Source organism: Bombyx mori, chromosome 25, assembly GCF_030269925.1.
Source record: "Bombyx mori chromosome 25, ASM3026992v2".
Taxonomy (NCBI): domain Eukaryota; kingdom Metazoa; phylum Arthropoda; class Insecta; order Lepidoptera; family Bombycidae; genus Bombyx; species Bombyx mori.
This window is the reverse complement of record NC_085131.1, coordinates 6,791,452-6,808,188: the sequence shown is the minus strand read 5'-3', so window position 1 is coordinate 6,808,188 and position 16,737 is coordinate 6,791,452. Positions and strand designations below refer to the sequence as shown.

At 38.6% G+C, this 16,737-nt stretch overlaps 1 protein-coding gene and 1 long non-coding RNA gene across 6 annotated transcripts in view; both read left to right on the top strand.

The window, feature by feature from the left end:
• LOC101743352 (RNA helicase aquarius) overlaps positions 1-16,737 on the top strand; it is a 76,270-nt gene that overhangs the window by 33,062 nt on the left and 26,471 nt on the right. Inside the window, exons 1-10 of one of the 5 annotated variants that reach the window (XM_038020489.2) lie at positions 101-214; positions 2,199-2,312; positions 3,093-3,196; positions 4,320-4,431; positions 5,868-6,081; positions 7,215-7,263; positions 11,537-11,772; positions 12,968-13,185; positions 14,229-14,398; positions 15,823-15,954. In XM_038020489.2, coding sequence (XP_037876417.1) covers positions 2,208-2,312; positions 3,093-3,196; positions 4,320-4,431; positions 5,868-6,081; positions 7,215-7,263; positions 11,537-11,772; positions 12,968-13,185; positions 14,229-14,398; positions 15,823-15,954 — 1,340 coding nt within the window. In that variant the 5' untranslated portion in view covers positions 101-214; positions 2,199-2,207. Of the gene's footprint in view, positions 1-100; positions 215-1,519; positions 1,663-1,687; positions 1,773-1,873; positions 2,006-2,198; positions 2,313-3,092; positions 3,197-4,319; positions 4,432-5,867; positions 6,082-7,214; positions 7,264-11,536; positions 11,773-12,967; positions 13,186-14,228; positions 14,399-15,822; positions 15,955-16,737 lie in introns of those variants that run through there. The other 4 variants (XM_038020488.2, XM_038020490.2, XM_012688958.3 and 1 more) reach the window with 4 other exon arrangements.
• On the top strand, positions 220-888 carry LOC134201410 (uncharacterized). Its single transcript, XR_009976686.1, has 2 exons — positions 220-358; positions 434-888. It is a non-coding gene; the product is annotated as an uncharacterized LOC134201410 (long non-coding RNA).

Sequence of the window (16,737 nt, the reverse complement as noted above, 5' to 3'; positions counted from 1 at the left end):
TAATTATATTTGACAACACTAACATTTTACCGATGCCTTATCATCCCTAAGTGCTCGTCATTCCTATTGACCGATGCAGCAAAATTTTCGAACGAAACTTAATTATTGGTCTCTTCATAAATTTTAATTACCTTTTTTTTTGTGAGAATAACAAACAATATCGGACGAATGGATTTCCAAGCTGCACATAATGGAACACTTATAATTTCTTTATGTATGTGTGCTGTTTTACGCATGCAGGTGTAATTCGGAAGTTTTGTTTACTGAGCTGAATGAGTTGTCTCTTTGTTGAATAGTTATCGAAGTCCATTAGCAAAACTAACAGACTGTATTGTGAGTTTATTGTGAGCGCGCACGGGTAATTTTGAGTTTCCATTTTCAAGATGGTACAGCCCACATTACGGCGGTGGTATTCAAATTGTGATGCTTACAGCCTCCAGTTACCATCAATCGCCAAGCGGGCCGTGAGCACGTTGATTCTCCCACCCATGCAATACCAGAAAAAATTTAACACAAACTTCCAAAGAAATATAGTTCCTAAAAGATGCGTAGAATTTTGGAGTTCAGAGATTTATTAGATAAATTAGAGACGATAAAATATAACAAAAGTTTCGGTTTTAATTTTGTATTGTGATTATTGTCTTGACTAGAATTAGGTGTGCGTAATCCGATATGCGAGTAGCCATAGTGCGGACATTTAGGAATCTGAAGCATTAAAATATATTTGAACATAATAATATTATGTTTTCTTGAACACAAAAATTCTGACAGAAAATACCTATAAAATACTATAAAAAAGTAAGAATAGTTCCCCTGTTACTTCTAAAACTACACCGAATACACTATTAATGTATAAAATTATACTAAAAATATAATTTACTATATTGACCCTTGTTTTAATCAATTTTAATTTAAGAAAAATAGCTCATGAATGATATTTACTCTAGTGTCATAATCAAGGAATATTGAATAGATTGCTTAATGCTTTGCTTTTTATGGTAATAAATTATTGTCAACTAATAATGTTAAGACTTGTGATAGCGAATGGCTTAGCTGAGCCCCCTAATGTCTATCTGGGGGGCGATAGACAAATCTACCTTCAACGGTTATACAAAGATAAAACTGAAAAGTAATTCGGGCACGGTCGCCAATCTTTGAAAGGAAAAGATCCGGACTTTAATAATTAATAACGGTTTTTTCTTTTCCTGTTGCCATTTAGAAGGTTATCAATTCAATATTTCTGTCGTTTAACACATGTAGATATTAATTTCAATGCGAAAGAAATCGCAATCAGCCTCATGTATAAATTAGTGAGACAACGCCACCTTTTGCAAATACGTAGTACTATTTGTAAATTCCGACCTAACGCGCGTTAAGCATACGCAGGCCACGTTCAAAATCTACTATATTCTCGTCAGAATATCAACAGATGGCGTGATTAGTCTCAAAACAAAATGATCGAAAATTAAGATTTTCGCAATAGTTTACAGTACAATTTTAAGAATCTTGTTTACGACGAAACAAATATTCATGGCTTAGTAAATGGAAAATAATTATTCATTCATTCAATTCAACTTAGTAATTTTGATTACGAACTAATTACAGAACAGAAAGTGTAAAAGTGTTTTTATGTATTCCAAAAAAAAAAAACCAGTGTACTTAGTAAGTATGGGGTTAGAACGTTTGCCTACGTTTGCTCCTAGGGGCGTTGTTTCAACTGCATACAAGTTTGAGTTAACTTTCACGCTATCGAGAACGTTAAAAAACTCGCAGTATGCACACTGATCAAATATATTATGATCTGAGAATTATCTGACTCATCGCGTTTAGCAATTCCTTTAAAGACGTAATATGGTCACTATAAATCGTAGATACTGTCATAACGTGAAAGCAGCCATCCACCTCGAGACTTCGTCGAAATCTCATTTGTGTGCTGTGTGGGCTTTTACTGTGCCTTCGAACTGGAATTCATCACTGCTTCGCGGCACATATAGGCGGGATGATGGTACCTATCCCTGCGAGCTTACAATAAACCTTACCAACAGTAACAAGCTTCAATGCCTTTGAAAAATTCTAAAGAAAGCGATATCATAGATTTTACGTATAAAAAAAAAAAAACCTATTTTCAAAAAAATACACATACCAATTAAAAGGATATTTTTAGATGTGGTGAATTTTAATTAATTTTCTTTCCACAGCTGCTACAAATGCTGAAGTTTTACGCAAGATTTGAGATTAGCGATCAGACCGGAGATCCTATGACCGACCGTGACATGACATTACAGCACTACTCAAAAATCACCTCACTACAGGTAATCATTTAATTTTGACTATAAGCTTATTGTAAGTATAAGTTAAATTATAGTTTCAAGTATTTCAGCAGCTCCTAAGTTTTTAAAAGCTAGTATCCCCCTAATGATCGAAATTCGAACATCATTACTGGCATATCAATATTTCAATTAATTTTTGGATTACAATAATTCTTTAATTTCGCTCTAATATCCTGAACGGTATCAACAGGATAAGAAAAAATGAAATTAAAAGTTAGTTTGGTTTATTATTTAAGTACATCGCTGCTTTATGGATGGAGCAGCTGTAAAACAAATCAGTTAAAACTTGGATTTAAAATCTCCATATCCTGCGGGATCCTACCAGCGGGATTCGAACACCGGTGCATCGCTAGATACGAATGCACCGGACGTCTTTATCTTTTAGTCCACGACTACTTAAAAATAGATAAAGAAAAGTGTTTTAATTGTGTTTACCTCAATTACTTATCTTTTAGTGAATAAACATTTATTGTTGGTTGTTCACACATCATTAAACTAAAGTGATTGATAGCTTTAGTTCGTTATAAAGTTTAATTAAAAACATCGAGTTATTAATGCTAATGCCAAATAAAACGGACCTTTAATTACAAAGATAAATGTCGCTAAATATTAAGCGAAATGTCGTTTAAAACAAATAGTCTTTCACTAGTCGATATATGTAGTTGTAATCTCTGACCTCCGTGATACACTTTTTAATAAAATATTGACGTGAGCTCAACTAAGTCAATAATGATAATAATATTGTAAACAATTTGTGTATAGAAAGCCGCATTTTCCAAGTTTCCTGATCTTCGTTTATTTGCCCTCGCGAATGTAGCGAGTGTCGACACCAGAGAAACGTTGCAGAAGCACTTCAAGAATTTGAGGTAATCTATATATACAAAAATGAATTGCTGTTCGTTAGTCTCGCTAAAACTCGAGAACGGCTGGACCGATTTGGCTAATTTTGGTCTTGAATTATTCGTGGAAGTCCAGGGAAGGTTTAAAATGTGAAAAAATATAAAAAAGCTCGGAATTATATAAAAACAAACAATTTTGTTTTTCCTTTGATGTGTCCCCTTGATGTGTCTTTTATTTATCGATTGAGGCACTACGAAGTCTGCCGGGTCAGATAGTCCCTTATAGAATTAATGTGTGAGCATTTAACACAAGATTAATTACTAAAAATAGCATCATACAATTTAACAGATAACGTCAAAGATGCAGCTGATGCATTGTCGGAATATATTGGACCCACGTTGACATAATTATTTTAAAATTTAAGGAATCTCCCGCCCACAATTTTGGACATACGAGTTCGTATTATATCTGTCAATTAATATATTCATCGACGGGTGTGACGTCATCAAAACTGAAAAGATATTGACGCATTGACCCGTAGTCGGTTTTTTTGTTAGATAATTTTCGATCATCGGCTTTTCATCATATTTTCTTTTATCATACATGTCTTTGGTATTATCCGCATAAAAATACTACATATTTTATTTATTAAATTTTACGCGGAATAGGTACCGTGGTTGACTTTTAGCGGGTAGGTATTAGAAATAAACAAAAATGGTGCGCGTGCAACTTGTTGCACACGAAAGAAGTTAAACTTCTTTTGAAGTGTGTAATATTGTGGTATTCTTCATTTTTCATCCTTAAATAAAATTTCTCTTGTAACAGGAAATGTCGTGTATAAGAGAAACGACCTAGCTCGCTTTGTCCTTTCCTTCTCTCCACGATCAAGTGGTTCACGAGACGCTCTGTCTATTTTCTCACTCTCGCTCTTCCTAAATTGTATCTTTTTTCTCTAGCCGTAACAAATCTGTCGCGAGTTAAATTTTACTCTCAAGGCGTCTAAAGAAGTTTGACTTCAAAAATTGTGGGACACATTGCCTAATAATGTCTCGACGCAATCATTTGAAGAGATGAATTCCGGACTGATGAAGAACTTTGGTAATAACTAAACTAACTAAAAAACATTATTTTTATTCTCTAAACTCATAGTGACAAAGCTTTAAGAGCAATCGCCACGTACCTGAACCTGGTTCCTCCTGAAGGAAAAGAAGACGAGACGCCTTGGCACCGACTCGACAAAGATTTCCTCAGAGAGCTATTGGTGAGTACTACTACTGCTACTACTATCAGCCCACAGACGTCCACTGTTGGACATAGCCACCCCCTGGCCACCCCAAGCCTCACCACAAAGATCGGTCCTGCCCCGCTTGCAACCAGCGGATCCCCGCGAACCTCAGTAGGTCGTCGGTACGTCTTGTAGGAGACCCACGCAACTATTGATGAATACTATTGTTATCTTAGTGTCAGAAGGGCTCAATGGACACATAAAGGTTAATATTTTTGTATTATAATAAGTTGGTCTTAAACGATTTTAAAAAATCCATAAGTTTCGATAAGAACATTGAGTTCATTGGGCCGAAAGTCCAATGAACAATGACCTTAACCAATGGAGCACGACTGTAGGAAAACCCGAGAATAATTGCAACATTAATAATTCAACCGTTTTTTTTAAAATATATAATAACTTCATTAACTATTGATAAGCGGCCTTTAATAATAACTTTATTAATAAAACCCTATAGATAACGCCCTATTGTCGTTAGTATAATTTTTCCTGGTGGGTATTATTTTTTTGGTATGTTGATAATCCAAATATTTGACCACAAACATGTTTATCAAACTCGAGCCCACTTTGCCATCGCACAGCATTTTCCCCACCTTTTTATTCCTGCCCTACCGTTGGTAGCATAAGGGACTATTCTAACTACACGTGTACTGGTAGATGAGCTCACCGGGCTTAACTTGACTTGCTAACACTAGCCCTAGCAAGCGCAGTGCCCACCGGGTTGGAATTACGGCCCATTGAGTAGATCTGGCGAGAGACTCAATGAACTGCGTCTATGGCTTAGGTCGCTTGTCGAACTCTTCGAGCTCACCGGGAAGCTCCCATAAGCTCAGAGACAGAGCTGACTGTTAGTCACACATCATTAACACAGGGAATCCTAATTTGAGACCGGATTGAGCGCGCGTGATTTGTTCCCAGTTTAATTATTATTAGCTAGTTTTTTTTACTATATATATACATTTTTTACAACACGCCCTGCCCTGAAAGGTATCTTCTTCTTCTTTTTTTTATAGCTTAGATGGGTGGACGAGCTCACAGCCCACCTGGTGTTAAGTGGTTACTGGAGCCCATAGATATCCACAATGTAAATGCGCCACCCACCTTGAGATATAAGTTCGAAGGTCTCAAGTATAGTTACAACGGCTGCCCCACCCTTCAAACCGAAACTCATTACTGCTTTACGGCAGAAATAGGAAGGACGGTGATACCCATCCGTGCAGACTCACTAGACCAGTAAAGCCTGGCCTTTTCCCGGTCTAGTTCCAGGGTCCGCTTTCCTATTTAAACTCCTCTACTTTGTCCGGTCTTCGGCATCCTTCCGGGTGAGGTTATGCTCCTCCATATCCGCCTTTACCACATTCAACCAGCTCTAAATGTAAAAAAATTCTTACGTCATACAATTTCACAATCAGATCTCGCGTCACGAGAGGCGAATTTCACAATTGGAAGAATTGAACTTAATGCCCCTGTATCCTACAGAAGAGATTATCTGGGACGAGAATGTAGTGCCCACAGAGATATACAGCGGAGAGAATTGCCTAGCCCTGCCTAAGCTGAATCTACAATTTTTAACATTACACGACTATCTGTTACGAAACTTCAATTTGTTCCGCTTGGAGAGCACATGTGAGTATTATATCTAATCCCATTATAATAACATGTTCAATTGATGATTTTTATCTAAACAAAATCTAATATTTTTCAATTAATTTTACAATAACTTTAGAATAAGAAATAATATTACAATTCATTACGTTATTAAAAAAACTAGAGGTCCCGCAGTAGTCGAAATTCGACTATAATTAATTGGAATTGTAAGTTTGTACACTATTATGATTGTATTTTAAACTTCTGTAATCATAAATTTCGCCAAGACTACACTATAAAAAATATTAACAAAGACAAACAATATTTAATCTATTCTCAATTTGACAACAGACGTCAAGAAAAAAAGTTTGACAATAAATAGTATGCATGCGTGTGTGCGTCAAATACATGGTATGTAGTGTGTGTAATGTTTTCTTTATTGATTTAATGTACCTTATATGCATTATTTAAAAAAAATATTAGCATTGTGCATTTCTTCTCTATATTCTCTATAAGTGTGGAAAATTACATACTCCTCCGTCCGCGCAATTTTCGTAAAAAGGGATACAAAGTTTTTTTTCACGTATTAATATATAGATATTACAGGTAATCATTTTACAAACATGCTTACGAATTCGACACATTCAGTAATAGAACATTATTTGCTGCATTTCTACACAAATATACATTTTAATTAAATCATTTCTAGTAACTAATTAAGAAATTCATACGATTGTTTTAATGTTATATACATCCACTTTTGCAACCCACTGTACATATTATTATTATACTCGAAAAAAAAAAACTTTTTTAATATTTTATTGAATTTTGCACTCAATTCGAATTATGCGAATCCGTTGTTCATTTTCTAGGATTCAAATCCTAATGCTCTAGTACTCTTCCTTCTGAGGAAACACTTATTGCGATGTGTTTAATATATCTTAAAGTCGTTTATAAACATATGACTCAAAAAAAATTTATCTTTGTGCTCTAAATGTTCATAATAACACATTTATTGTTATGTTTATAAATACACGTATATTTTGTTACATATACACGTGTATATTCTCAAAATAAGAACTTCGTCGTCTCGATCAAGTTCGCTACCCTACTACATCTTTATTATTTTAACGATCCAGGCCACTGTGATATTTTTGTTTGTTTGTTTGCAGACGAGATAAGACAAGACATTGAAGACGCCGTATACAGATTGGCGCCGTGGTACGTATGATAATACCTATGTATTTTTTTACCAGCTCTTTGTGTGTCTATATCTAGCGCACTCATTGTCACCCATTTCTTGCTAAGTAACGACTTCCATTCTGAGAATATTTTAATGTGAAAGACAAAGGCTCGTTTGTGGGAATTACAGATAAAAAAAACGGCAATGATAAGGTTTTTTTAAAGAGTTTACAGTCGAACTCGAAGTCACAACAATAAACTATGAGAATCCAACCTTATGATTCTGTTGGCTTTTTTTATTGCTTAGATGGGTGAACGAGCTCACAGACCACCTGGTATTAAATGGTTACTGGAGCTCATAGATATCTTTAACGTAAATGCGCCTCCCACTTTGAGATGTAAGTTCTATGGTCTCAGAAAAGTTACAACGGCTGCCCCACCCTTCAAACCGAAACGCATTACTGCTTCACGGCAGAAATAGGCGGGGTGTTGGTACCTATCCGCGCGGACTCACAAGATGTCCTACCACCAGTAAAGAAAGTGGCTAGTAATAAAGTTGTAGAAATTGTCGCATTACAGAGCTTGTAATACATTTGATTGTTGATGTAGATGTTCGAACTATAATGTCAAGAAATATTCTTTAAAATTACTGAAACTAAACGACGACCTCAGAAAATGTTCGAAATCTTCGTGGCCTAACGAATAAGACGTCCGGTGTACTCCTGTTGATCGATGTGACTATGCCAGTGTTCGAATCCCACAGCAGATACCGATATTTTTTTTAATATTAAATACATCCTTAACCCATTTTACTGCCGTGTAGGTCATCGATGCCTTACATGGCGCACTGAATTTATTATATCAATTTATGTTTGTAGAGCGCCTGCACTGCCTAACTTTGCTTTAATTTGTTTGTTATTGGACGTTTTAGTATTTTAGATCGTTTAGAAATAGGTTCATTCGCGCTATCTTCGGATTTGTCTCTCCGAGAATCCACTAGATATTTCAGTAATCGACATAATTACTTCAGTGCGCCGCGTAGGGCACGGGTGATCTACATAGCAGTCAAAGAGTTAACGCATGCTCACGAATGACTTCCACGGTGAAAGAATAAGAGCGTGTCAATAAAAATCTAACCCACAAGATTTTCTAATTTGCGTAATTGCGCATTGTTAGAGTGTATCGTAAACAAAGATAAGTAAACCGACCAAAACCGATCTACACGGGAGCCCTCTTCTTCGACGTCGCAAAAGCGTTCGACAAAGTCTGGCACAACGGTTTGATTTTCAAACTTTTCAACATGGGCGTACCGGATAGTCTCGTGCTCATCATACGGGACTTCTTGTCTAACCGCTCTTTTCGATATCGAGTAGAGGGAACCCGCTCCTCCCCGCGACCACTCACGGCTGGAGTCCCGCAAGGCTCCGTTCTTTCTCCGCTCCTATTTAGTTTATTTGTCAATGATATTCCCCAGTCGCCGCCGACCCAGCTAGCCTTATTCGCTGACGACACAACCGTTTACTACTCAAGTAGAAACAAGTCCCTAATCGCGAGTAAGCTCCAGAGTGCAGCGTTAACCCTCGGACAGTGGTTTCGAAAATGGCGCATAGACATCAACCCAGCGAAAAGCACAGCAGTGTTATTTCAAAGGGGAAACTCTCCGCTTATTTCCTCCCGCATTAGGAGGAGAAATATCACACCCCCGATCACCCTCTTCGGCCAACCTATACCCTGGACCAGGAAGGTCAAGTACCTGGGAGTAACCCTGGATGCATCCATGACATTCCGTCCGCATATAAAAACAGTCCGTGACCGTGCCGCATTTATTCTCGGTAGACTCTATCCCATGATCTGTAAGCGGAGTAAAATGTCCCTTCGGAACAAGGTGACACTTTACAAAACTTGCATAAGGCCCGTCATGACTTACGCGAGTGTGGTGTTCGCTCACGCGGCCCGCACACACATAGACACCCTCCAATCCCTACAATCCCGCTTTTGCAGGTTAGCCGTCGGGGCTCCGTGGTTCGTGAGGAACGTCGACCTTCACGACGACCTGGGCCTCGAATCGATCCGCAAACATATGAAGTTAGTGTCGGAACGTTACTTCGATAAGGCTATGCGTCATGATAATCGCCTTATCGTTGCCGCCGCTGATTACTCCCCGAATCCTGATCACGCAGGAGCAAGTCACCGTCGTCGCCCTAGACACGTCCTTACGGATCCATCAGATCCAATAACTCTTGCATTAGATACCTTCAGCTCTAACACTAGGAGCAGGCTGAGGAACCCCGGTAACCGTACTCGTCGAACTCGACAAAGAGGTCGACGTGCAACCTAACCCATGCATCAGCCCGCTGAGTTTCTCGCCGGATCTTCTCAGTGGGTCGCGATTCCGATCCGGTAGTAGATTCATTCGCGAAGCAATTGCTCTTGAGTTGTTAGGTCTCCTTCGGAGGCGCTCGGGCAGTTGTTAGCAAATTCCCCCCCTCCTGGCTGAGCCTTTGCTCGCCCACCTGTCCTGGTGAAGCTGGAAAGGCCTCTGGGCCACCAGTAATGTTTCAATCATAAAAAAAAAAAAAAAAAAAAAAGTAAACAGCATCCACTGTTTTGTTGCGGGCTGTATGAACCAGTTGCTGATGATAAAGAAAATTTGTGCTTTGTGCTGCAATACGGTTTATTTGTATGTTTATACACTTGATATTTTATTTATATGATAAACACGTCCGCTTGCGGTGAAAAGTAAAAAAAAGGAAGAGACTGACATCATCAATGTTGCCAGTCATATAATTTTATTTTCCATACTAAAATGTTGGAGTTGCCAACACCCACCCAATGACGGATCCAGGGGGAGGGTCATGGGGGTCATGACCACCCCCTGAGCTGGGTCCAGGGACTTAGGTGGACCACTAATTGAATATAATGATTTTATTTATATATTTTGTCACCATACAGATTTTATGTAACTACATACCTTTAATATTTAATTAATTTAATATAATATAATTACTTTGTATAATGGCAAACGTTTGAGAACGAACGCATCTAAATTTGACTATGTGACCCCCTCCTGGCGCCAAAGCTGGATCCGCCCTTGCACCCACCGGTCAATTTCTGCCGTCAGGCATTCCGGCTTGTAAGGTGAGGCAGCCGATACTATACAACTGATACTTGAAGCTATGTTTCAAAGTCAGTAGCGGCTTTCACGCTATGTTCCCATGGACTGCTATAAAAAAAAAACAGAAATAGTATCATAGTTATTTTGGCGAACACACAATAGAAACATTGTAACATGCACGTGCCGTGCAAAAATAAATAGACTCATACACAAGTGAACGAAATATGCATTAAACCCGCGAATAAACAGTACCCAAACCTACCCAAGCGCTTACTCATATCTAGGCGTGACCACGCCAAGACGTTTATAACTCTGACCGTAATCAGTGTCGGGTAAAGGATCGTATTATCAAAGATTTTACGGGAATACGTAATTGTGTTTTAACCATCGTGTGTTGCAGAATAATTGTGTATTATTGCAATCAAGTACATCACCTTAAAACGAAACAACGCTTATAGACTCTATTAGATAACTACGTGATTATAGAGTTTAGATTTCATTCCAAATAAATCCCGCAAAATTATAATTTGCGTAATTACTGATGGTAGAGCGTCTTGTGAGTCCGCACGGGTAGGTACCAACCAGCACACTGCCTTTTTCTGCCGTAAAGCAGTAATGCGTTTCAGTTTGAAGGGTGGGGCAGCCGTCGTAACTATACTGAGACCTTAGAACTCATATCTCAAGGTGGCTGCCGGCATTTACGCTATATATATTATGTCTATGGGCTCTGGTAACCACTTAACATCAGGTGGGTTGTGAGCAGGTCCACCTATCTAGGAATAAAAAAAAACACAGATATCCTACTTTACTATACCTAGTATATTTTGATGAAAGGTAAAATTTCATCGATAATGTCGTGAGCAGGTGTTAGGATCGTGGTCACTTACGAAAAAACAATACTATTACCAGGATCTTACCGTAAAGGTGCGAAACACAGTGTGGCAGTTTGACTAAAACGAACAACAATAACGAAACTAAATAGATCGATTGTTTTCATAAAACCGAAATCCCTCATGCTTTGTATGTACCTACTATTTATTATTCAGCGGGTTCTTAATTTTAATGAATACCTAATCGATATTTCCGTTTAGCCCGTTGAAGGGGCCCCGGTCACGGGTAGACTGTGGCTAGGATGTTGGGAGGAGTCTCATGATCTAAATAAGCGTAAAAGCTCAAAATGTTTCCTTATTCTACCAGGAATTCAGAAGACGGAAGCGTTTATTTTGGGGGCTGGGCGCGGATGGCGCATCCTATAAAGAGCTTCGCAGTTGTCGAAGTGGCCAAACCGAACATCGGCGAGAAGGCCCCGTCGAGGGTCCGAGCCGATGTCACCGTCACGTTGAGCCTCAGAAACGAGATAAAACACGAATGGGAAAACCTCAGGAAGCATGACGTTTGCTTCCTGGTAACCGTCAGACCTACACAAGGCATAGGTAAGGTAACTTTAAGAACCATTAAGTTTGCGAATACAATAAATTCGTCTGCAATTTATTTAGTTCATTTTTGTCAAGATTTTATCGTATACTAGCTTTTGCCCGCGACTCCGTCCGCGTGGAATAGTTACTTTGGCATAACGCTAAATTCTACCCCCACTTCATTTACGTAGAAAGTGAAAATATTTTTGAATTATAGAATGTTAAGGAGCTATTTAAACCCCTATTTTGAAACATTATTTATTGGTGCGCCACTTGTCTTGCCGTGATGTTATATAGCCTAGCCTTCCTCAATAAATGAGTTATCTATTACTGAAATAGTTTTTCAAATCGGACCAGTAGTTTCTGAGATTAGCGCGTTCAAACAAACAAACTCTTCAGCTTTAGAATATTATAGTATAGATGATTTTGAGAAAATATCGTGTTCTGATAGACTGCTTACGTTACTTTTAAATTTGTTTTTTATGCTGTTGTGATATAATTGTATTTATGTTGTCTATTTGTGCCAAGAAATGCTCTCCGAAATATTTAGACGACTATCACGGCGCCCCGACGTTTGGGTTTCCCCAATTTCTATGATGTGGTGTCGGGACTCACCGACTTAGAACGGAATCAAGGTCTTTCCCATAATAAATTCGAGGCATCTGTTTTTGAAATTCAAGTGCGCTTCTGTTTTTTACGTCCCGACCATCGACATTCCTAGAATCGATCCGATTCGTTGTAAGAAATAAAATTTAAATTATCTCACTGAGTAATACACGTGAAATAAAACGTGAAGCACATACGAGGAAATTGTTGCTCCAATTGCTCAAAAACTCTCAGAGATTCGTCATAGATAGTAAGGATAAGTGATGCGTACGCATAATGACTATGCCGTTCACCAAGCAATGGAGCTGTCTGAAAAAGGCAAGGGGACATTGCGGAACAATATATCCCGACCTCTGAATGAGGTCCGACTTGACAGCATGACAACACAGGATAGAAATTCCCAGTGTAGACGAATTAGAAGACCCAACCCCACCTAAAGTAGGACAAGGAAAGGAAGAAGAAGAAAGAATAAAACACGTTTTTTTCTGTTTGCGTATTATTCGTCCGATTGATTTGAAATTACATCAGTCGTTGATATCATATTGTTATAAGATAGTTCTCTCTACTATATAGACATATTCAGCTTCAGATTTGAAAATTCTTATAGGTACAAAGTATGACTACAGAAAGAGTATGGTGGATCAGGCGGGGATAGTGTACGTGAGGGGTTGCGAAGTTGAAGGTATGCTGGACGCATCCGGCAGAGTCATTGAGGACGGGCCGGAACCGCGGCCGGAGTTAGAGGGAGATTCCAGGACCTTCAGGCTCTTACTCGATCCTAACCAATACAGACTTGACTTGGACAGAGCTAGTAAAGGGAATGAGGTAACTATAACAATTATTGTTCAGGACTCTATTTTGGGTTTTGTACCAAACTCCTGTTCGCATCTACTGGGACCCAATCGTGGGGACCTTCTAGAAGAGACGGATGATCGCAAGTAAATAGTGGTCGTAGCCTAAAAGATAAGGCGCCTAGTGTACTCGTATCGAGCGATGCGATAATACCGGTGTTCAAATCCCGCATGTAGGTACTAATTTTTCTAACGAAATACGCACTTACTACATGTTCGCTAATGAATACAAGATGAAAGAATAACGGGGCTAATAAAATGAAATCAATTAAAAAAATGCACGATAATGTTGTGGCGTTTTTTTTTTATACTCTAGTGACCCCGAGGGGTCATACTAGATTTGCCGAATGACTAGGTGAACTCACATGGATCTGACCTGTTGTTGGGGCGTATTGTCGCATGGTAACACCGTCTAGTCTATTTCCGCCACAAAGCCGCCGTGAATTGAGGACATGAGTGGATGAAGGGGATATGATATAATTTGATAATTTTGCGAAAACGGGCATCAAATTTTTGTTAGGTACTTGTACTTTTTATTCGAACATAACTCCTTCATAACATGCAATTTCTAAAAAAAGCGTCTAAACCCGGAGTTTTAAGTTCTAATATGGTTTATAGACACATAACGCCTTCATTCAATGTAAAAACTCAAAATTCTTAAAAATGGTACTTAACCCCTTCATCCACTCAAGTCTTCAATTATAATTGAGACTTCACTCATCGTGGATGTCATTATTCAAAGCGTGATGTATTTGGTTACTGGTAACCGTTTAAATTCCAATAAATAATTGATTTAAAGTAATATGAAAGCTTTTACGTGAATCTGGTAACGTCTACATATATCTAACAGGAACAGCACTGTCTTTTTGAATGAAAGGCGTCCTTTTTATGTACCCCTGACAACGTACGTGTATGTGCTTAGTGATGCGCGATTTATTGGTTAAGGCGCGAAAGCGTCACCGATTTATTAAACCGATATAATAAATCGGTGACGTTATTTTAAAACGATTATCGCAGGACGTGTACGAGACTTTCAATATAGTTATGCGTCGTAAACCGAAAGAGAACAACTTCAAGGCCGTATTGGAAACGATACGAGAATTAATGAACACCGAATGCGTTGTACCGGACTGGCTTCACGATATAGTCTTGGGCTACGGAGATCCCGGTCAAGCTCATTACACGAGGTTCGTATATATTTTTTTTATATATGATTGAAAGATTACTGGTGGCCCGGAGGCCTTTCCAGTTTCACCAGGTGAGGTGGCCGAGCAAAGGCTCAGCCAGGAGGGGTGGGATTTGCTAACAACTGCCCGAGCGCCTCCGAAGGAGACCTAACAACTCAAGAGCAATAGCTTCGCGAATGAATCTACTACACGATCGGAATCGTATCTCTATTATCTTGGTAGTATCATGGTCATGGGAAGCGTGAGTCTGCGAATCAAACTGAAGATGGATTGAAAAAAAAAACACGTCTAAAATTCACGCGCCATAGAAGCGAAACCTTCCGAAGTGTTTCTATCTCATTCTCTCGCATGCTAAATCGTATAGATATATGTTTGTCTCTTTTCAGTGTCGCTTTTCCGTTTCATTGAGTTTTAAATTGTTAGGTTTATAAATAGTTTTATTTGTACCAAAGGAGTGATAACAATTGCTTTATGCGTTGAGGAGAGTGTTGTTTCGTTAAACGCTCTGTAAGATAGTTCCGACTAGTTATTGACTCGATGACGTCAGAATATTACCGTCTACTTTTATACCCAAGGTCTTTTTGGCCACACGAGCATCCTCTTACTGCATATATTCCCCTTACAACGATAACTTTCCACTCTTTACTTATCTACTATATTATATAAACTTATCTTAAAATGTCTTCATATTGAGACATTGATACCTACATTTCTTTGACACTGTGAAATGGATTTAACAGTGTCCAAGAAATTGACATTCGCACTGTTTGTTAAAAACTAAAAGTAAAAATCTTAAAATAGAATTCGTCATGATGCGTCAGAATTTATCTTGTTGAATTCCCAGAAAACCACGCGATCTGATGAAGCGTATGTACGTCAATTAGATACAATTACTTTTATCGTGTATTGAGTGTAGGTAATATATGTACATATGCGTCGTTTAATATGTATGTAATTTCATATTATATTAATGTAGATGAGAAGAAAATCTTACGATCTATTAGCATTCAATGAGTGCTCACAACCTATAGGCATCTTATAGGCATCACAAGATGCCGCCATCCGCCTTGAGACATGAGGTCGAAGACTCAATCGCATAACTGCTTCGTGGCAGAAAAGACCTGAATTTTGGTACCTAACCGTGCAGGCTTTCAAATACGCCTTATCAGTATACATATATGCTGATTTAAAATTGCAGTACGCTGGTATAATACTAAGAGAATGCTGGTATCTTTTTTATTTATTGCCCATGTAGGCAGACGAGCATACGGCCCACCTGATAATGTCTCGGTATAGTTACAACGGCTGCCCCACCCTTCAAACCGAAACGCATGGCGGGGTGGTGGTACCTACCCGCGCGGACTCACTAGAGGTCTGGTCCCATTTATCGGTATGAAATTCGTGACCGCAGTGTACTCCCACAGGATGCCGAACGAGATAGCTACTCTGGACTTCAACGATACATTCCTGAACATGGATCATCTGCGGAACAGCTTCCCGGGGTACGAAATCAAGGTGCAGACCAACGACCCAAGGAAGCTCGTCAGGCCGTTCAAGTAAGTTCAGAATTTACTTGCAGAGTGCATCCTAAATCTATACTAATATAACTATATCTATACTAATATATAAATCTACTGTGGTTTTTACGGATGTTCCGTTATAACTACTGAACCACGCATCCGATTGACTTGAAACTTGGTATCCATGTAGAAAATACATGTACCTGATGGATAGGCTAATATTTATATGAGTGTTGGACTCCTCACACCAGGGGTGTGAGGAGTCCTTTTATAGGCCTTTTTTGTTTGTATGTCTTCAAGTAGTTTCATACGGTCCACAATATTTTTTTTTTGTTTAAAAACAAAAAGGAAACAGATTTTCTGACTTAAGACGGGTGGGTCCACATAACCACAAATGAATAATGAACCTTTATCGTGTCCCTTGTAAGTCACTTTTTCTATGAGTTCTTTTCATAAATGCACGCGAAAAATTCGTTATCAAATAAGGAAACCGCTCATTGTAATAACGGTGTCGGTAGAAATCATTTTGAATCTGTTATGTTAATATTTGTGTGTGCAAATAAAATGCAACACGACTAAGGGAATAACAAAAAAATATATACACCATATTTTGTTTGTTGCTTAGATGGTTCGACGAACTCACAGTCCACCTGGTGTTAAGTAGCTACTGGAGCCCATAGACATCTACACCGTAAATGCGCCACCCACCTTGAGATATAAGTTCTAAGGTCTCAAGTATAGTTACAAGTTGTTTTGTGGATCATTTTTTTTTTTTTTTATTGCTTAGATGGGTGGACGAGCTCACAGCCCACCTGATGT